We start from the raw sequence: 20,308 nt of genomic DNA on the forward strand, positions 1-20,308 counted from the left end.
GAGTTCTCATGGAGTTGTTGGGCTGGAAAAAAGACTTACATTTATATAGCGCCTTTCACGACCAGTGGACATCTCAAAGTTCTTTACAGCCAATGAAGTACTTTTGGAGTGTAGTCACTGTTGTAATGTGGGAAACGCGGCAGCCAATTTGCGCACAGCAAGCTCCCACAAACAGCAATGTGATAATGACCAGATAAACTGTTTTTGTTATGTTGATTGAGAGATAAATATTGGCCAGGACACCGGGGATAACTCCCCTGCTCTTCTTCGAAATAGTGCCATGGGATCTTTTACGTCCACCTGAGAGAGCAGACGGGGCCTCAGTTTAACGGCTCATCCGAAAAACAGCAACTCCGACAGTGCAGCACTCCACTGGAGTGTCAGCCAAGATTTATGTGCTCAAGTCTCTGGACTCACAACCTTCTGACTCAGAGGCCAGCATGTTGGGCTCTCATCCTACTGAACTCCACAAATAAACACTAAAGCCTGCACATCTGCCGATGCACTTTATTATGGTCATATTTATGCTAATATATATGTACAAATGTATGTTGAAATGTTTAAGTGTCCTAATCCAAATTGTACACTCTCGGGAGCCGCAAGCCTACATTTCGTTGTACTGCACTTGTGCACTAACAATGACAATAAAAGTTGATTTGATTGATTTGATGTTGCTAACTGAGCCACTGCTGACACTGTTAAAGTGGAGGAGGTTACAGAGATTGGGAGGGGCATGGATTAATTTGCTGAGCCTAAATTAAAGTACCAGAGTTCTGTATAAAAACAAGGCCCTTACATTTTGACATTTATTAAATATGAATTTAACATATTAAAATTTACAAGTAGATGTTCTCTCATCACACATTTAGTGTAAAATGACTAATGGTAATTGAGAGACTGGTTTACTAATGTATACATAATAACAATAAAATGACACAATATTTAGGGTTGTATATCTGTCGGTGTCTTGTGTCACGCGAAATGGGAATTGAGGGTGCCCAAGTTATTTGCCGGCAGTAACTATGTGCACCGCGTGCAAAGAGTTACATTTGACGGATGCGGTGTGAATGGTAACGACGCGGGATATTAAGTAGCGGCTGCTACAGTATCTTTAATTTTGCTACATTTTGCTGTCGTGGCGCGTGCAGCGCACAAGCACCCAAGGCGCGCGGGGCTCTGTGGGCTGAGTGAGGAAGGTCCCCCGAGCGCACGCTTTGCAGAGTGCCGGCGGCTGCTACTGTAGGGAGCGGCGCTTTCAGGCTCTGCGTCGTGCCGCGCCCTCCCCAGTGTTTTGCACTCCGACTTCAGGCTTTCCTTTCCCAGTGTCGTGCGCGGCTCAGGTCCGGTCTCCTTTTACTCACGGCCGCGTTCTGCGAGAAGAATCACGTTTTCTCGCTTATTCTCCGTCCTCTGCACCATGGGGAGACGAAAGAACAGACCGAGGAATCGCGACAGGACTGAAAACCCCGGCAGCAAACCTGTAGGTATTGAGTAGGACCCCCGGTCCGGCCCCTTTAATCTAGCAATATATTCGTTTAAAAAAATGTACCTGAAGGTCTGGCTTCTGTCGGGCCTCACGCATTTCAAAGTCAGTTTTTTTTTACCGCTCTGTTTAGTTTCCGATCTCAGTGTTAAAGTTTACGTCCTCCAGTAAGAATGAACCCCAAATGTTTTGCTTTAACTGATTGTTTCAAGCTCCCTCCCCCCGACCCCGTTTTAGATTAAATCCATATTGCTGATACTAATTGACCTTGGTGTTGTAGTAATGGCAACCCCACCGTCTCATAAATCGAGACAATCTCTTAAAAATCAGGAGATTTGGTGCCTAAATCATGAGTTGCTAATTTTTTCAAACACATATATATAAACCAATATAGATGAGATCATGGCCTAGAAATTCGGTTGGTAGCGCCAGCGATTAGCGCCTAAAGAACTCGAGAATTGGGGCGTTACCCAATTTTCGGGCAGGTGCAGTGAATATAGCGCCACCTCCCATATTGGGGCAGAAATTCGGATCGGGGGCTTGCCGCGCGTGCAAGCCCCCGATCTGCACTTATCCGACGCGCCTGCCGTTCACCTCCAGGGGCGCCTGGAATTCCTTTTTGAAAGAGAAGAATCCCGGGCAGCGTCTGACGTCACGCCACCCAGGAGTGCAGCCAGCGCGAAGCCTGGAGCGCGCAGTGCAACTGAGACACGCCCCTTGAGGTCTCCGTTTAATAGGACACGCCCCCAATGTTTCTCACAAGCTGCAAAGCATTTTTACATGCAGAGCAGCATTTTAAATAGGTTTTTGGTATTTTTATGAAGCTTTTGGTAACTTTTATAAACTTTTAAAAACGTTTACATTATTTTGAAGAATCTGAAGTTTAAACAGAATTAAAGCAATTTAAAGACTTTTAAAAGCCCTGAGAATTTTTTTCATTCCATTTATTTATTTAGCAACGTCTTCGTCATACGTGTCTTCACACTGTTCCCTTTGGGGAACTGTATGAAGTGGTGGAAGGATTTATGGCCGTGATTAACGCTCCTTCCGTGACCGTAACCATCTTTGTACCAGCCATTAGGGTGGTTAGTCCTATGGCGGGAGGGTTTTACGGGCTCCCACAAGCTATACGAGGAGGGGGGGCCACCCACACCCACGGACGCAAATATCCCACTGGATGTCAACCCAGAATTTAGAGCCGGAGCTCCGACTCCACTTGCCGGGACTGTCTGGAGCGGGGTTCGAAACCCTACCCCGTCTGGCCCAGCGGCGGGGATCCTACCGCTACGCCAAAGGCCCACTCCGACTAGCAACGTGAAATGGCTGAAATGAGCACAATTCACGGCATTAAAAGAACTCACAATTGAACTGATGATGACCTCAGCAATCTCCTCAACGAGGTGGAGGCGCAGCGCCTGCTCATCATTGGTAATGAGAAGTCCAAGGCGCCGCAAAAAGGACAGATGATAGCTTGGTCTTTCAAGTGGCAGCATAGGGCTCCAGTCATGGGGAGGGAAAAGGCGCAGGAAACGTATGGGTGTCACCTTTTGCGTGGAGTGGGCCTTTTGCGTAGCGGTAAGCACCCCCGCCGCTGGGCCAGAAGGAGTAGGGTTTCGAACCCCGCTCCAGACAGTCCCAGCAAGTGGAGTCGGAGCTCCAACTATAAATTCTGGGTGGACATCCAGCGGGATACTTGCGGGTGTGGGTGGCCCCCCCCCCCTCAGATGGGTTGTGGGAGCCCGTAAAACCCTCACGCCATAGGACTAACCACCCTAATGGCTGGTATGAAGATGGTTATGGTCACGGAAGGAGCGTTAACGTGGCCAGAAATCCTTCCACCACTTCCTTCCACCACTTCATACAGTTCCCGAAAGGGAACAGTGTGAGGATACGTACGACGATGACCTCTTGCGCAATGCACCTCCTTGGACCCTCAGTCGCAGATGCGAGGGGGCAAATCGTGCAATTGTTAAATTTTTCATTTTATTGACATGTAAAATGTTGGCCCAGTAATTCCGTTCCAAACGCGTGAGTACGGTCGGGGTACTCACGCATCTGGCCGGAGGAAATGCCGGTTTTCAGCATGCACAGCGCATGTGGGGAAAACCGGCATTTCCTGTCCTCTGAACGAAGGGGTTCAGAGGCAGAACGCGTGCGACTGCACAGGCAGCGCGTGCGCAGTAAAATTCGCCGGTTTCATTCATGCTTTCAGTGAGGTTAAGTCCTTACAACTTACACGTGAAAAAAGCATGAGTACAGTTGCTCCAGATGCTGCGGAGGAAGATATATTTTATCGTGGAGCTTCTGAAAGGCAATATTTTTGTTTGGGAAAGGGAGGAAAGTTATTTTAAGAAATGCTGAGGTAAGTTTTAAAGTTTATTTTTGTTTTTTAAAACGGGTTTTCAGTACTGTAGGTAGAAGGAGCAATTGTGGCTGTGAATTGAATTTGCTGTGTTTATTAAATGTGAAAATGACTCCAACATTTTTAAGAAAGAAACTTTTCATCAGTAATATATTCTTTTAAGTAATTATGTATGTCTGTATATATTCCTTTGTGTGTATGTATGTATATATTCCTTTACTTATGTGTATGAATGTATGTATTTAATTATGACTTTCAGAGAAAGTAACTTAATTGGAAAATCATAATTAAATACATACATTCATACACAAGTAAAGGAATATATACATACATATACGTAAAGGAATATATACGGACATACATACATAATTACTTAAGAATATATTACTGATGAAAAGTTTCTTTCTTAAAAATGTTGGAAATGTTACATTACTCATTTTAGAAGTCATTTTCACATTTAATAAACACAGCAAATTCAATTCACACAGCCACAATTGCTCCTTCTACCTACAGTACTGAAAACCCGTTTTTTAAAAAAAAATTAAACTTTAAAACTTACCTCAGCATTTCTTAAAATAACTTTCCTCCCTTTCCCAAACAAAAATATTGCCTTTCAGAAGCTCCATGATAAAATATATCTTCCTCCGCAGCCTCTGGAGCAACTTTACACATGCTTTTTTCATGTGTAAGTTGTAAGGACTTAACCTCACTGAATCCATGAATGAAATCGACGAAGTTCACTGCGCACGCGCTGCCTGTGCAGTCGCACGCGCTGTGCCTCTGAACCCCTTTGTTCAGAGGACAGGAAATGCCGGTTTTCCCCGCATGCGCTGTGCATGCTGAAAACCGGCATTTCCTCCGGCCAGACGCGCGAGTACCCCGACCGTACTCACGCATTTGGAACGGAATTACTGGGCCAATGAGTATCCTTTTAGCGCCGGCGCTAACTCTTTGCGCGCGGGCGCAGGCAGATCATGACGTCATTTCAGTGTGCAACGCCTTTTTGTTGCCCCGGACTGGATATTCGGTGGCGCCCGCAACCTTTCCGCCTGGCGCTATTAGTGACAGTTGGATGGAGTGTTCCCAGGCCCTTCTCGGACTCGGGTGGGGGGGGTTGCTATTTAAAGGGGACAGCACTAGTATAAAAGCTGCAGCCATTTGGGCTGGCCATTCTGATCGTTGCTGGAGAGAGTTGCTGACCTTCTGTTGGACAGTAATTTTCTCATTGAGCCTTCAGAGGCACTGGCAGCTTGAGGGCCCGGCTCCCGAGCTGGTGATGCAGCATCTGAAAGCAGGGAGGTGGAAGAGTGGCTTTAGCAAAAGGACAGCTTGGCAGCAAGGGATGCCAGATTGCGGCAAGGCTATGACATGGGTCCACAGTGAGAAAGCATGCTGGCGGGGGGAACAAGTGGAAGGAGACAGTTGCAAAAGGTGAGAACCTTACCATCGCTGTCGACAATGGTGTCGGCAGCTGCAGTGGTTACAGGACCACTCTGACGTCCTCCAAGAATCTGGTGGACTCTCTCCTCGAGATCCGTGAGAGTGACCACTTGTGGAGGTCCTCCACCGGTGCGAAGCTGGTCTTTGCCAATCCTCGCCAGCTTGGACTGCAGGGGAAAGGAGGGGAAGTTTATGTTACATGATGCCCTGAGTGATCATCTCATGCCCCCCCCATGGTGGAAGAGCCCTTACATGATGCCCTGAGTGATCATCTCATGCCCCCCATGGTGCAAGAGCCCTTACATGACACCTTGAGTCAAATGTGCATGAGTGTGCCCAGAAAGGGCCATGGGTGCTTGCTGGCAGATGGCCAATGGGGCACAGCCCACCCTGTAGCCATAAAGTCAGGTGCAAATGAAGGGATGCAGAAGTTTGCAGAAACAACACTCACCCTCACGACCCGAGTGAGGTTGTTGAATTTCTTTCTGCATTGGACAGGGCTCCTGGTCACCATGCTGCTGGAGTTGACCCTCTGGCATACATCCCTCCAAGCTTGTCGGTAGTCCTTATGATTCGGCCTCCTGCCATTGTCTGGGTAGAGAACATCTCACCGGCGCTCCACTGCAGCCACCAATTGCTCCAGAGCCTCATTGGTGAAGCGCTTTGCTCTCTGTCTCACCTTCTCCATCTGGTCCATGATTTTAGCGCCAGAGAAGGGCCTGCGCCGATTCTGAGGTCTGCAAGGCGCAGAGTGTGGATGCTGAAGCTGACTGACCCACCCCTTTAAGAGCTGGCCGGCACCTGGAAGTCTCGTGGTCATCGGTAATTGAGAGCACCTGCGCTGCGCCCGTCCGCTCTGATATTGGGTTGCGCCGGAAGTTTAGCGCCTTAGGAGTCCCGTGTAATGCCTGAATTCGCGCCTCAATCACCTTTAGGGGCGATGCAACCCAATATCGCGCCAGGTGGCGATAAGTTGCGTCTGGCTATAAACTTTGCGCTGCGCCAATTCTAACGCCCCAAGCAGGGCTATACCCAATTTCTAGGCCCATAAGTTTTATCCTCACTACAAGAGCATGTTCACCTTTATCACCTTGGATAATTAGGCTAAAAGCAAAAATCTGACTTCAGTATTAAGAAGCATTAAATCAGACATTTCCCATTTTATTTGGAAATTTTAAAACATAAAAATTGTGCATACTCTTCAGCTCTCCAAGGCAACACAGAGGCCTAGGAAGTCCTAACCTATACTATACAGTTGCTTAGCAGCGAAACAGTTATTTTAGGTGTTGAATGGAAAAAAAGTCCTCTGCAAAGGTTGACCAAAAGATTGATAAAATGGGAAAAAATAGAATATGAAAGAAAACGAGCAAGAAATATAAAAACAGATTGTAAGAGCTTCTACAAGTATGTAAGAAGGAAGAGAGTAGCAAATTAAACATTGGTCCTTTAGAGGCTGTGACAGGAGACATTATTATGGGGAATAAAGAAATGGCAGAAACGTTAAACAAATATTTTGTATCTGTCTTCACAGTAGAAGAGACAAAAAGCATATCAAAAATAGCGGGGAACTAAGGGTGAGGAACTTAATGTAATTAATATAAGTAGAGAAAAAGTACTAGAGAAACTAATGGGACTAAAAGCTGTCAAATCCCCTGGACCTAATGGCTTACATCCTAGGGTTCTAAAAGAGGTGGCTGAAGAGATAGTGGAAGCACTGGTTTTGATCTTCCAAAATTCCCTAGATTCTAGAATGGTTCCAGCGGATTAGAACATCGCAAATGTAACACCGCTATTCAAGAAAAGGGAGAGAAAAAACAGGGAACTGCAGGCCAGTTAGCCTGACATCAGTCGTCGGGAAAATACTGGAATCCATTGTTAAGGAAGTGGTATCAGGGCACTTAGAAAATCATAAAATGATTAGGCAGAGTCGACATGGTTTTATGAAAGGGAAATCATGTTTGACAAATTTATTAGAGTTTTTTGAGGATGTAATTAGCAGGGTAGATAAAGGGGAACCAGTGGATGTAGTATATTTGGATTTCCAAAAGGCATTCGATAAAGTGCCACATAAAAGGCTATTACACAAGAATAGGGCTCATGGGGTTGGGGGTACAGGAAACTCTCGTTTAGATGGCACCTAAATATCCGGAATTCTCTATTAACTGGCAAAATTCTCACTCCGAAAACAACACTTCCATAATCGGAAATGTTGCCGAGTCCGAGTCTCCCGTGGTGGCCGAGTTAGTCAGTGGGGGTAGTTCTCCAAACTGCCACTACTCGGCTTCTTGGTGCTGTCGGAAGTCGGAACACCTCAATACCCCTGTAACAGGAGTCTGACTCTCCCACGCTGCAGGTAGTCTCTTCTGATCTGCCATTTTACAGGGGTACTGTGTGTCTCCCACGCTGCTGGAAGTCATTGCATTGCATTACCCTCAACTGGCAGTACTGTACTTAATCAAGCATCTTCCACCATCCATTTAACACAACATTCTGCAGGTGAGTACCCAATTACTGTATACTGCACATTTCTTGATTTTTTAATTTTTCTTTGTTAAAAATAGCCTCGGTAGATAACCCTCTCCGTCATCCGGAATTTTTGATCAATCGGCAACACGCCGGTCCCATCGGTGCCGGATAACAAAGAGTTTCCTGTAATATAATAGCATAGATAGAGGATTGGTTAACGGACAGAAAACAGAGAGTAGGTATAAACGGATCTTTTTCAGATTGGCAAGCTGTAACTAGTGGGGTGCCGCAAGGATCAGTGTTGGGGCCTCAGCTATTTAAAATCTATATTAATGACCTAGATGAAGGGACCGAATGTAATGTATCCAAGTTTGCTGACGATACAAAGCTAGGTGGGACAGTAAGCTGTGAGGAGTACACAACGAGTCTGCAAAGGGATATAGATGGACTAAGTGAGTGGGCAGTAAGGTGGCAGATGGAGTATAATGTAGGGAAATGTGAGGTTATTCACTTTGATGGGAAGAATATAAAAGCATTATTTTTTAAATGGTGAGAAACTTTCAAATGTTGGCGTTCGGAGAGATTTGGGTGTCCTCGTGCAAGAAACACAGAAAGCTAGCGTGCAGGTACAGCAAGCAATAAGGAAGGCAAATGGCATGTTGGCCTTTATTGCAAGGGGGTTGGAGTATAAGAGTAAGGAAGTCTTGCTACAATTGTACAGGGCCTTGGTGAGACCACACCTGGAGTACGGTGCACAGTTTTGGTCTCCTTTATCTAAGGAAGGTTCACTAGATTGATTCCTGGGATGAGAGGGCTGTCCTATGATGAGAGATTGAGTAGAATGGGCCTATACTCTCGAGTTTAGAAGAATGAGAGGTGACCTCATTGAAACATACAAGATTCTTAAGGGGATTGACAGGGTAGATGCTGAGAGGTTGTTTCCCCTGGCTGGAGTGTCTAGAACTAGGGGGCATAGTCTCAGGATATGAGGTAGGCCATTTAAGACCATGATGTGGAGATGCCGGTGTTGGACTGGGGTGGACAAATGTGAGAAGTCACACAACACCAGGTTATAGTCCAACCGCTTTATTTGAAATCACAAGCTGTTGGACTATAACCTGGTGTTGTGTGACTTCTCACATTTAACAAGGTAAGTGGTGGATTAAGTAAAATTAAAACATATTTTCCACAGGTTTATTATTTTTAAGTACTTTAAAGAAAGGTAAGTTTATTTTTAGCCCTGTTAGAAACTGTAATTAATTTTTTCAAAAATTTAAATTATTGTTTAAAATAGTTATTTTATGTAATTTAGTTATTTTAAAAATGTGATTTTTAAAAAAAATTTAATGACGTTTTGGGGCTGAATTGTATTTATAGTTTTGACAGCTCTTCCTGTCAAATTTATGAATGGGCATTCCCTGCTACCATTGGCTCTCCATGGCCCACGTGATCCTTGGGGACGCTTGGAAGTAACTGCGCCCCTGGGATACGCAAGCACTGCGCGCCGGCAGTTGGAGGAGGCCCAGGGTCGGAATACCACGCGGGCCCACAGCAGAACGGCTGGCGCGCTAGGTAAGTGCAGGTTGGAGGCTTGCACCTGTGGGAAGCCTCCGACCCGAATTTCTGGGCCATTGTAATAATGCGCGTTCATGTGCAAAAGGATGGCACAAGGGCCAAACCTTTCACAAGATCTGTTTTTTTTTTCATTTGGTAGTATATGGTACCATGCAGATGATTGTAGCAGTTGTTTAACGGTTGAATTTATATTTTTTGTCTTAAGTCGTTTGGTTCTCTGCACCTTGCAGGGTTGGGGAGCCGGTTACCAAGAGATTATTAAAGAAAACAAACTATATGAAGAATATTACCAAGGACAAAAGATTGTTCCTGAGGGGGAATGGGACCAGTTCATGGCAACCATGAGAGAGCCATTGCCAGCTACTATTCGTATAACTGGATACAAGAGGTAACGGAGTGAGAACTGGGTTAGAAGAAGACAGCAACTTCCGGCGTCCGCATATGCACAGTTAAACGTGGAAATCAGGAAGTTGCTGTCCAAGTTGCCCTGCTCCTTCAGGAGCTTCGCTCTAACAGTATCTTGCCGAGAGACGTGCCATTCAAATACACGAAGGATGTGAAGTTGGGGTTCTTGCGCACTAACTACCCACTAAACATGCCAGAAATTGTTACGGCTTGTCCATTCAAGTATAAGTGAATTTTTAATGGTGTGATAAGTCTTAATTACTGCCAAACAACTTCTGGCACTGAAAATTTACTTTTAAAAGTATGGAAAGTCATTCCTTCAGATTTTAATTATTGTTGGAGATTTATAAAAAATTAAAAAAAACATTTTTCTAAACTTTCTTTCTCTTTTCTCTCTTTCTTAATACTATCCTTCTTTCTCTTGCTTTCTGTACATGATTTGGCATTGAATATTGTAATTTACACTTCCTAGTTTAGTTTCTGCGTGTCTTAGTAAGGATTCTTCAATCTGATTGGTTAAGGAAATACGTCCCTCTTTGCCCTGTTCACACAAGTCGCAGATCCCCTGTGGAGGGCGTCGCACTGTTTTGGATTTCTAATAACCGCAAGTCACAGTGCTGTGACGAGTGCAAGTGTAATGAACGGCAAGCGCCATTCAGTCGCCACTGACTGCAAAATCCGAGCACATGTATTAGTGGTAAAGGAAAGAAAGAAGTTGCATGTGACTTCCATGTCCTCCATAACATAAGAACATTAGACATAGGAGCAGGAGTAGGTAATTTGGCCCCTTGAGCCTGCTCTGCCACTCAGTAAGATCATGGCTGATCTGATCTTGGACTCAACTCCACTTCCCTGCCCGCTCCCCATAATCCTGGACTCCCTCATCGTTCAAAAATCTGTCTCTCTCCACGTTAAATATATTCAATGACCCAGCCTCCACAGCTCTCTGGGAAAGAGAATTCCAATGATTCACGACCCTCGGAGAAGAAATTCCTCCATTTCTGATTTAAAAGGGTGCCCCCTTATTCTGAAATTATGCCCCCTAGTTCTAGATTCCCCCACGAGAGGAAACATACTCTCTGCATCTACCCTGTCAAGCTCCTTCAGAATCTTATGTTTCAATAAGATCTCCTCTTGTTCTTCTAAACTCCAATGAGTACAGGCCCAACCTGCTCAACCTTTCTTCATAAGACAACCCCTTCAATTCCGGAATCAACCTCGTGAACCTTCTCTGAACTGCCTCGAATGCAAGTATATCCTTCCTTAAATAAGGAGACCAAAACTATACGCAGTACTCCAGGTGTGGTCTCGCCAACGCCCTGTACTTTATACTCCATTCCCTTTGCAATAAAGGCCAACACTCCATTTGCCTTCCTAATTACTTGCTATACCTGCAAGCTAACTTTCTATGATTCATGTACAAGGACCCCCAGATCCCTCTGTATTTCAGCATATTGTAATCTCCCCATTTAAATAATAATTAGCTTTTTTTTCCTACCAATGTGGATAACCTCGCATTTTCCCACATTAAACTCCATCTGCCAGATTTTTGCCCACACACTTAGCCTATCTATATTCCTTTGGAGATTCTTTGCGTCCTCCACACAATTTGCTTTCCCACCTATCTTTGTATCATCAGCAAATTTAGCTACATTACACTCAGTCCCTTCATCCAAGTCATTAATATAGATTGTAAATAGTTGAGGCCCCAGCACTGATCCCTGCGGCACCCCACTCATTACAGTTTGCCAACCTGAAAATTACCCATTTATCCCGACTCTCTGTTTTCTGTTAGTTAGCCAATCCTCTATCCATGCTAATATATTACCCCATACCCCGTGAGCTCTTAACTTGTGTAGTAACCTTTTATGTGGCATCTTATCGAATGCCTTCTGGAAATCCAAATACACGATATCTACTGGTTCCCCTTTATCCACCCTGCTCGTTACATCCTCAAAGAACTCCAGCAAATTTGTCAAAAGTGATTTTCCCTTTCATAAAACCATGCTGACTCTGCTTGACTATATTATAATTTTCTAGATGCCCTGCTATCACTTCCTTAATGATGGACTCCAGCACCTTCCCAATGCGATGTTAGGCTAACTGGTCGATAGTTGCCTGCTTTCTGTCTCCCTCCTTTCTTAAATAGGGGTGTTAAATTTGCGGTTTTCCAGTCCGCTGGGACCTCCAGAATCCAGGGAATTTTGTTAGATTACAACCAATGCATCCACTATCTCTGCAGCCACCTCTTTTAAGACTCTAGGATGCACGCCATTGGGACCAGGGGACTTGTCCACCTTTAGTTCTCATTAGTTTGCCTAGTACTTTCTCTCTAGTGATAGTGATTGTTTTAAGTTTACCCCCCTCCCCCGCCACCCCAATAGCCCCTTGATTATCCATTATTGGGATGCTTTTAGTGTCTTCTACTGTGAAGACCGATACAAAATATTTGGTCAAGGTCTCTGCCATTTCCCTGTTTCCCATTATTAATTCCCCAGACTCATCCTTTAGCTACTCTCTTCCTTTTTATATACCTGTAGAAGCTCTTGCTGTCTGTTTTTATATTTCTTGCTAGCTTACTCACATAAGCTATCTTCTCTTATCATTTTTTTAGTTGTACTTTGCTGCTTTTTAAAAATTTCCCAATCCTCTGGCCTTTCACTATTCTTTGCAACATTGTATGCTTTTGTTTTCAATTTGATACCATCCTTTACTTCTTTAGTTAGCCACGGATGGTTCATCCTTCTCTTATTTGCTCGCCTGGAATATATCTTTGCTGAGAGTTATGAAATGCCTCCTTAAATGTTTGCCACTGCTTTTCTACAGTCTTACCCTGTAATATATTTTCCCAGTCCACTTTAACCAAGTCTGCCTTCATACCTTTGTAATTACCTTTGTTTAAGTTTTGGACACTAGTTTGAGACCTAACTTTCTCCCCCTCAAACTGAATTTGAAATTCTACCATGCTATGATCACTCTCCCCAAGAGGATCCTTCACTTCGAGATCATTAATTAATCCAGCCTAGTTACACATTACCAGATCTAAAATAGTCTTCTCCCCATTTGGTTCCACAACATACTGTTCCAAGAAACCATCCTGTATACACTCTAAGAACTCTTCCTCAAGTCTACCTTTGCCAATTTGCTTTGTCTAATCAATATGAAGATTAAAATCTCCCATGATTATAGCCGTACCTTTCTTACAAGCCTGAATTATTTCTTGATTTATTCTCTGTCCTACAGTGTGGTTACTGTTTGTAGACCACTCCTACCAGTGACTTTTTACCCTTATTATTTTTTATCTCCACCCAAACTGATTCTACGTCTTGATCTTCTAGGCCAATATCATTTTTCATTACTGCACTGATCTCATCCCTTATTAACAGAGCTACACCACCTCCTTTTCCTTTCTGCCTATCCTTCCAAAATGGCAAATACCCCTGAATATTCAATTCCCAGCCTTGGTCACCTTGCAACCACGTCTCTGTAATGGCTATCAGATCATACCCATTTATTTCTATTTGTGCTGTCAACTCATCTATCTTGTTACGAATGCTGCGTGCGTTCAGATATAGGGCTTTTAATTTTGTCTTTTTACCATTTTTCCCTACTCTGACCCCTCTTTCTGATGCACTCTTAATGTGTATACACTCTGTCCCTTCCTGTCACACTCTGGTTATCATTACCCCTATCGCTACCCTGCACTTTTGCCTTCTCATTTTTCTTTGACTTTTTTAATTTCTGCTCAGCGTATCCCTTCCCCCCCACCCCTCACTATTTAGTTTAAAGCCCTATCTACAGCCCTAGTTATTCGATTCGCCAAGACACCGGTCCCAGCTTGGTTCAAATGAAGCCCGTCCCGATGGAACAGCTCCCTCTTATCCCAGTACTGGTGCCAGTGCCCCAGGAATCTAAACCCATTTCTCTCACACCAATCTTTGAGCCACTCATTCATCTCTCTCATCTTATTTACCCTATGCCAATTTGCACGTGGCTCAGGTAGTAATCCAGAGGTTATTACTTTTGTGGTTCTGCTTTTTAATTTAGCCCCTTGCTGCTCATACTCCCTCAGCAGAACGTCTTTCTGTGCCCTACCTATGTCGTTGGTACCTATGTGGACCATGTCAACTGTATCTTTCCCCTCCCACTCTTAAGTTCCTCTCCAGCCCAGAGGAGATGTCCTTTAACCTGGCAGGCAACACAGCTTTCGGGACGCTCACTCTCGGCTGCAGAGAACAGTGTCTATCGCCCTAACTATACTGTCCCCTACCACATTTCTTTTTGCTCCCTGTGCCACGGTGCTGTGGTCAGTTTGCTCATCGTCCCTGCTCTCGCCTACATCGAGAGTAAGAACCTTGTAACTGTTGGACAAGAGCAAGGGCTGAGGCTCCTCCACCACCACCTCCTGGTTCCCCATACCTGCCTTGTTTGTAGTCACACCCACCTGTCCCTGACCATGGGCCAAATTTGAATTAATTAATCTAAGGGGTGTGACTGCCTCCTGGAACACCGCGTCCAGGTAACTCTCCATACTCCAAAGTGCTTCACAGCCAATGAATGACTTTTGAAGTGTAGTCACAGTTGTAGCATAGACAAATACTTCAGCCAATTTATGCACAGCAAGATCTCACAAACAATAACGCTAATCTGTTTTGTTACTGTGGCTGTACCAACCCCCCCCTTGGATTAAATAGCCCACTGCTAACAATTACCCTGTTGGAATTTGCATGCAGTTACTGTCCTGTCGATTTGAAAAATCTGACAGGTCAGCTTTGTGTAAGCTAAAATAACTAGTCAAATGCATTTTCACTTAATTTACAGGTGCAGATATTGTAGCACAATGTGGTATTTTTATGCATCTGCTACACTGAGACAGTTGAAGCAGCAGTGTGTTACGGCTACTTTTTCGTTCAGACGATTGGCTTTCTGGCCATTGACAAACAGTTCAATGAGGTTTACATCAGCTATGTGCTTCAGTTTCATGAAGCCCTTTGTGTAAATAGTCTAGCACTATGCTTCTATTATGAATTTCTTCCTTGTGGGATGGTCAGAATGAGAAAGAACACTACCAATCTGATGGAAGTTTTGTTTTATGGATTTATTTTCTCCATGAAACTAAGATTGCTTATCAAGATTATTTAAATTGAAAATTTAAAGTAATAATTCACTTTTGCCTGTGACAAGACAGCCTCTCATAACATTTACCCAGGATTAAAATACAGTATTACAGTGCTATAGATAGAACCTTTTTAAAATGCAGTGGTATAACTTGCAGTGAAGCAGTCAGCTGCTGACTCAATTTGCCTGTTAAGCAGGCTGTTCCCAATCACTTCTGGGTCAAATATCTTTATCGTAATTAATTCTTGATTAAAAATAGTCTGCCTATTCTCTTAGCATGACAGTCATCTATGTTTTTGTAAACTTAAGGAAAGAACAGCTTCCATTTTAAACTTGAGTTCATTTTGTTTTTAAAAATGTATTTGGTTGTAAGAGTTTACCGAGCAAAAAATAAATTTTTGGCACGCACTATGTAATGTGTAGATGTGTGTGTTTTATAAATGTTCTGGGAAGCAGAGAACAAAGTAGGTTTACTCCTTCATGGGGAAACTTACTTTTCTTACACAAAAACTTTAATATTGGTCACATAATTTTCTTCATTCAGAAATTGTTTGATTTTATTTTTTGCTTTTTCTTCCCTTTTCTGTTTGTTTTGTAAAGTCATGCAGAAGAGATTTTGCATTGTCTAAAAACCAAATACTTCCAAGAACTACAAGACTTGGAGGTGGACGGCCAAAAGATCGAGGCCCCACAACCTTTGAGCTGGTAAGAAATGGACACAAATTAGCGGTATTGAAGTTGTTCTCTTAAACAGTTGGGTTAAAATGAAGATTTCTCTTGCAGGTATCCAAGTGAATTAGCTTGGCATATTAACATTAGCAGGAAGATGCTAAGAAAGTCACCAGTCTTGGAGAAGTTCCACCAGTTCCTTGTTAGTGAGACTGAGTCTGTAAGTATTCAGGAATGCTTCACTTAAAGACAGTACAGTAAAATGATGAGGAAAGCTTTCACAAATTTTGTAATTTACTTCATAAATGTTTGTTTTATTAATGGATCTATATCTTAAAATAAAGATATTGTGTAATTCTTATTACTATCACATACTGGAGCTCTGACTATATTTTGTGTTGGATATTTCTACCTGCTATTTATTTTATTTGCAACTTTGCTATTGTTTGGTGTAACTTGTGGGGTGCAAAGACACTCGGATAATTTTCTTTAAATCTAAAAATTTAAACAGTTAATGGAAATTTTATTAACAATGCGACCAATTTTTAACCTAGAAATATTCAGTTATTAATTGTCTTACAAAGGTAACTATTTAATTTCAACTAGTTATTGTGATTTATCAAAATTTTAGACATGCACAGACTCGATGAATATTTTGAAGATTTTCTCGATTTATTCTACATGTGGTAATTTTCCACTTAAAGCTATGCTGTCCAAAAGATCTTTAATCTAATACAGCACATTTCAGATCCAGTGTGCTGCAAATTCTTCTTTTCTTTTATTCACTATTCTTTTTGTTCTTTGATGAAGTAACAGAGGGTTGATGAAGGTAGTGCATATATACAGCTACTGCACTATCAAAAAGCATTTGGTAAAGTACCTCATTAACAGACTGATTGGAAAATAGAAGCACATGGTGTTAAATGGACTGTGGTAACTTGGGTATGAAATTGGGTAAGGGATAGGAGGCAGAGATTAACGGATGTTTTTCTGACTGGAGTGAAGTATGCTGTGGGGTCCCCCAGGGGTCGGTATTGGGACCATTGCTTTTCTTATATATAAATGACCTGGACTTGGGTATAGGGAGTACAATTTCAAAGTTTGTGGACGATACATAACTTGGCAATGTAGTAAATCGTGAGCATGATAGCAGACTTCAGGAGGACATAGACAGACTGGTGATGGGCAGAAACATGGCAGATACAATTTAATGTGGATAAGTGTGTAGTGATGCACTTTGGGAGAAACAACATGGAGAAGATGTATAATCTAAATAGTAATATTTTGAGGGGGTTGTAAGATCAGAGGGACCTGGGGGGTGCATATTCACAAATCTTTGAAGGTAGCAGGGCAAGTTGAGAAGGTGGTTACAAAAGCATATGTGATACTTGGCTTTGTAAATGGGGCATTGAATATAAAAACATGGAAGTCATGCTAAACCTTTACAAATCTCTGGTTAGGCCTCAGCTGGAGTATTGTGTACAATTCTGGGCACCACACTTTAGGAACGATGTCACGGCGTTGGAGAGGGTACAGAGGAGGTTTACTAGGATGATACCAGGGATGAGGGAGTTCAGTTATGTGGAGAGATTGGAGAAGCTGCGATTGTTCTCCTTAGAGCAGAGAAGGTTAAAGGGAGACCTAATAGAGGTATTCAAAATTAAGAGGGGTTTTGATAAGTAGGGAGAAACTGTTTCCTCTGGAAAGTGGGTCAGTAACCAGAGATCATGGATTAAAATAATTGGCAAAAGAACTAGAGGGGAAACGAGGAGAAATTTCTTCACACAGAGGAATAAGGAGAATTGGAACGCACTACCTGAAATGGTGATGAATCAGATTCTATAGGAACTTTTAAAAGGCAATTGGACATGTATTTGAAAAGGACTAATTTGCAGGGTTATAGGGGGAAAAGCTGAAGTGTGGGACTAAATTGGACAGCTCTTTCATGACCGGCCCAATGGCTTCCTTCGGTGCTGTAAGATTCTATGATTGTGTAGAATGGATTGTAATTAAAGGTGTCCTGTCATTCCCAACTTAATCTTAATAGGTTCTTTATCATTTAGTTAGCGTACCCACCTGTCTGAGTTATAGGCCTGTGTCTTTTTACTTTAAACTGTAGTCGTTTGGGCTGTAACATGTTTTCAGTTGCATAATTTTTCTCTCCTTTTTCCAGGGAAATATCAGTCGCCAGGAAGCTGTCAGTATGATCCCTCCTTTGCTGCTTGATATTAAGGCTCATCATAAGGTACAATAGATGTTTTTTTTTTGCTATATAGGAACAACATTTCTGTACAGAGTAATAATAGAAAAATATTTTTCTGCTTTGTAGTCAGTATTCCAAAATATATAAAGAAAGAAAAGAAAGACTCGCCTTTATATAGCACCTTTCACGACCTCTGGACGTCCCAAAGCGCTTTACAGCCAATTAAGTACTTTTTGAAGTGTAGTCACTGTTGTAATGTAGGAAACGTGGCAGCCAATTTGCGCACAGCAAGCTCCCACAAATAGCAGTGTGATAATGAGCAGATAATCTGTTTTTATAGTGATGTTGATTGAGGGATCAATATTGGCCAGGACACTGGGGATAACTCCCCTGCTCTTCTTCGAAATAGTGCCAGAGGATCTTTTGCGTGCACCTGAGAGGACAGACGGGGCCTTGGATTAATGTCTCGTCTGAAAGACGGCACCTCCCACAGTACAGTACTGCACTGGAGTGTCAGCCTAGATTTTTGTGCTCAAGTCCCTGGAGTAGGAATTGAACCCACATCTGAGTTCAGCTATATATGAAAATCACTAGAGGGTGCAGTTATACTACTACTTTTGCATCGGTGTGAAGTAGTTTTGGGTCAACATCTATGTAAAAATGGCAACATAACTCCGCACTGAAGCCCTAAGGTGTATGAACCCTTCCAGGAGGTCATTCACACTAGTTTGCATTTGCACAGAGTAGCCTAGTAACCTAGCTTACTGACTGTTACCACAAGCTAACTGTACAGACCAGTTTACACTTTGAATAAACTATTACGATTCTGTGAAAGTGAGCATAAACTTCTGGAAAGTACGTTCTTAAAAAGTAATTGGTTTTATTCTACTAAAGTCTTGCTAGGCCACTTCAGAGGACATTAAGAATTAACCATGTAGTATGGCTGGAGTTGTGTTGAGGCTAGACCAGATATCTTCCTATCCCTGCAGGACATTAGGTATAAATTAGGCTTTTCACAACAGCCCTGAAATTGCGTTCAGAGACGTACCTCCGGAGTACGCCTCTGACCCGCAAAATATTTCAAGAACTAACCTCCTGACTCCCAGGCTGCGGAGAGTCGGGTCTTGGGCCTCCAGGCGTACGCCTGCGTAAAGGCCCACTAATCCCAGGGAAGCAGGCGGTTCGAAAGCGTCCCTGGGATCATGTGCGCCAGGTCCTCCAATCACAAAGGAGGATTCCATTGTAGTCATTTCCGAATGGAGTCCCCTAATGACATGCAATGGAATCCCCAAATAATTAAACAATTTAGACAATTCTTAATATTAAATATAAATGTTCTGATTTTCAAAATGAATTAAAAATCCCTTCATTACACCAAATACAATCATTTTTGAAAAATAATTTTAAACATTTTAATCCCGGCCAATATTTTCATAAACTAATTTTAAGTGCTTGTGCATTTTTTATTTTTAAATTTAAGATTTATAATAACCCATTCTTTGGTGAAAGCAGGCCGTAAGAGTTTTGTGGTCAATTGCTGGGAAGTTGTTGGGCAAATAGCCCAACCCTGCGCCAGCAAAGTGATTTTTTTCCAGTCGGTTCATATGATCTGTCAAGGCGTAGCTTGACAGTTCACAAGTTCCGGGTTTTATGCGCAAGATCGCAAGTTCTGGGTTTTATGCATGCGCAAACTGCTGAGCGTACGCCATCGAAGACACCACAATTTCTGCCCCAACAAGTCAGCAGCTTTCAGGTTCACTTTTTTTCTCTGTGCTAGCCCACAAATTAGCAAATTGTTTTCAATTTCACAACTTGCCATGGTGGAATTTAAGCACACAGCCTCTGGGTTGCTGGTCAAATACCATGAATGCTACACTAGCATACCCATAATTGGAAGGCTAGAAGGAATCTGGGAGAAAAATTCAGAGGACCTTTGACCAGAGTAGCATCAGGGCGGGGGAATTGGAGGCGAGAAGTTAGAGGCTTGCCTATCAAAATTGTAGTTTCTTTTGTTTCTTGCTAATGAGCGTGAGGAGGTGGGGGTGCTGGAGCGACCGCCCCAGATATGAGAACAGCATTTAAGTTTGGAATGGACTTGGGCTTTATAGAAAGCTGGAGGAATTGATGTGAGTATTTGGCATGGAAAAAGGAAACCAAGCTTCTTGGAGGAAGCTTTAGCAATAAAGGAAATGTGCAAAATTCTATGGCGATCAGGGTGTATAGTGACCAAAAGAACGTGGACGGTGAAGGACTGATGCTAAAGCTGTCAAAGGTAAGAGGTGGTAGCTGTTGCTTAGACTTGGGAGATGCATAAAAACTGTTCTTCCTGCTTGTCAAAGATGAGATTTTAATTGTTAATTTAAGAGCATGGAGGTCAGGATGTAGTGATTGTTGTAAATTGAGTGAATGTGTCATTGTGAAATGCTTTTGTTCCTTGTTAGATTCTCGATATGTGTGCAGCACCCGGATCAAAAACTGCTCAGCTGATTGAGATGCTGCATTCTGACATGAATGTTGCTTTCCCAGGTAATTATCCTTTTTCTGATGGGAGGGCATTCAAACTTTCCAGTGTCAAAGGCTTCACATT

The 20,308-nt window shown here is 42.9% G+C and overlaps 1 protein-coding gene across 1 annotated transcript in view; it reads left to right on the forward strand.

Annotated features, from left to right (window-relative positions):
• The first annotated feature begins 1,293 nt into the window (after positions 1-1,293).
• Positions 1,294-20,308, forward strand: part of nsun2 (NOP2/Sun RNA methyltransferase 2) — a 48,169-nt gene continuing 29,154 nt past the window's right edge. Inside the window, exons 1-6 of the mRNA XM_085988710.1 lie at positions 1,294-1,480; positions 9,557-9,714; positions 15,450-15,554; positions 15,633-15,738; positions 17,692-17,763; positions 20,163-20,247. Of these exons, the coding sequence (XP_085844836.1) occupies positions 1,418-1,480; positions 9,557-9,714; positions 15,450-15,554; positions 15,633-15,738; positions 17,692-17,763; positions 20,163-20,247 (589 nt within the window). The 5' untranslated portion in view covers positions 1,294-1,417. The remainder of the gene's footprint in view (positions 1,481-9,556; positions 9,715-15,449; positions 15,555-15,632; positions 15,739-17,691; positions 17,764-20,162; positions 20,248-20,308) is intronic.

Source organism: Somniosus microcephalus, chromosome 5 (assembly GCF_052327205.1).
Source record: "Somniosus microcephalus isolate GS21.2 chromosome 5, FLI_Smic_1.0, whole genome shotgun sequence".
Taxonomy (NCBI): domain Eukaryota; kingdom Metazoa; phylum Chordata; class Chondrichthyes; order Squaliformes; family Somniosidae; genus Somniosus; species Somniosus microcephalus.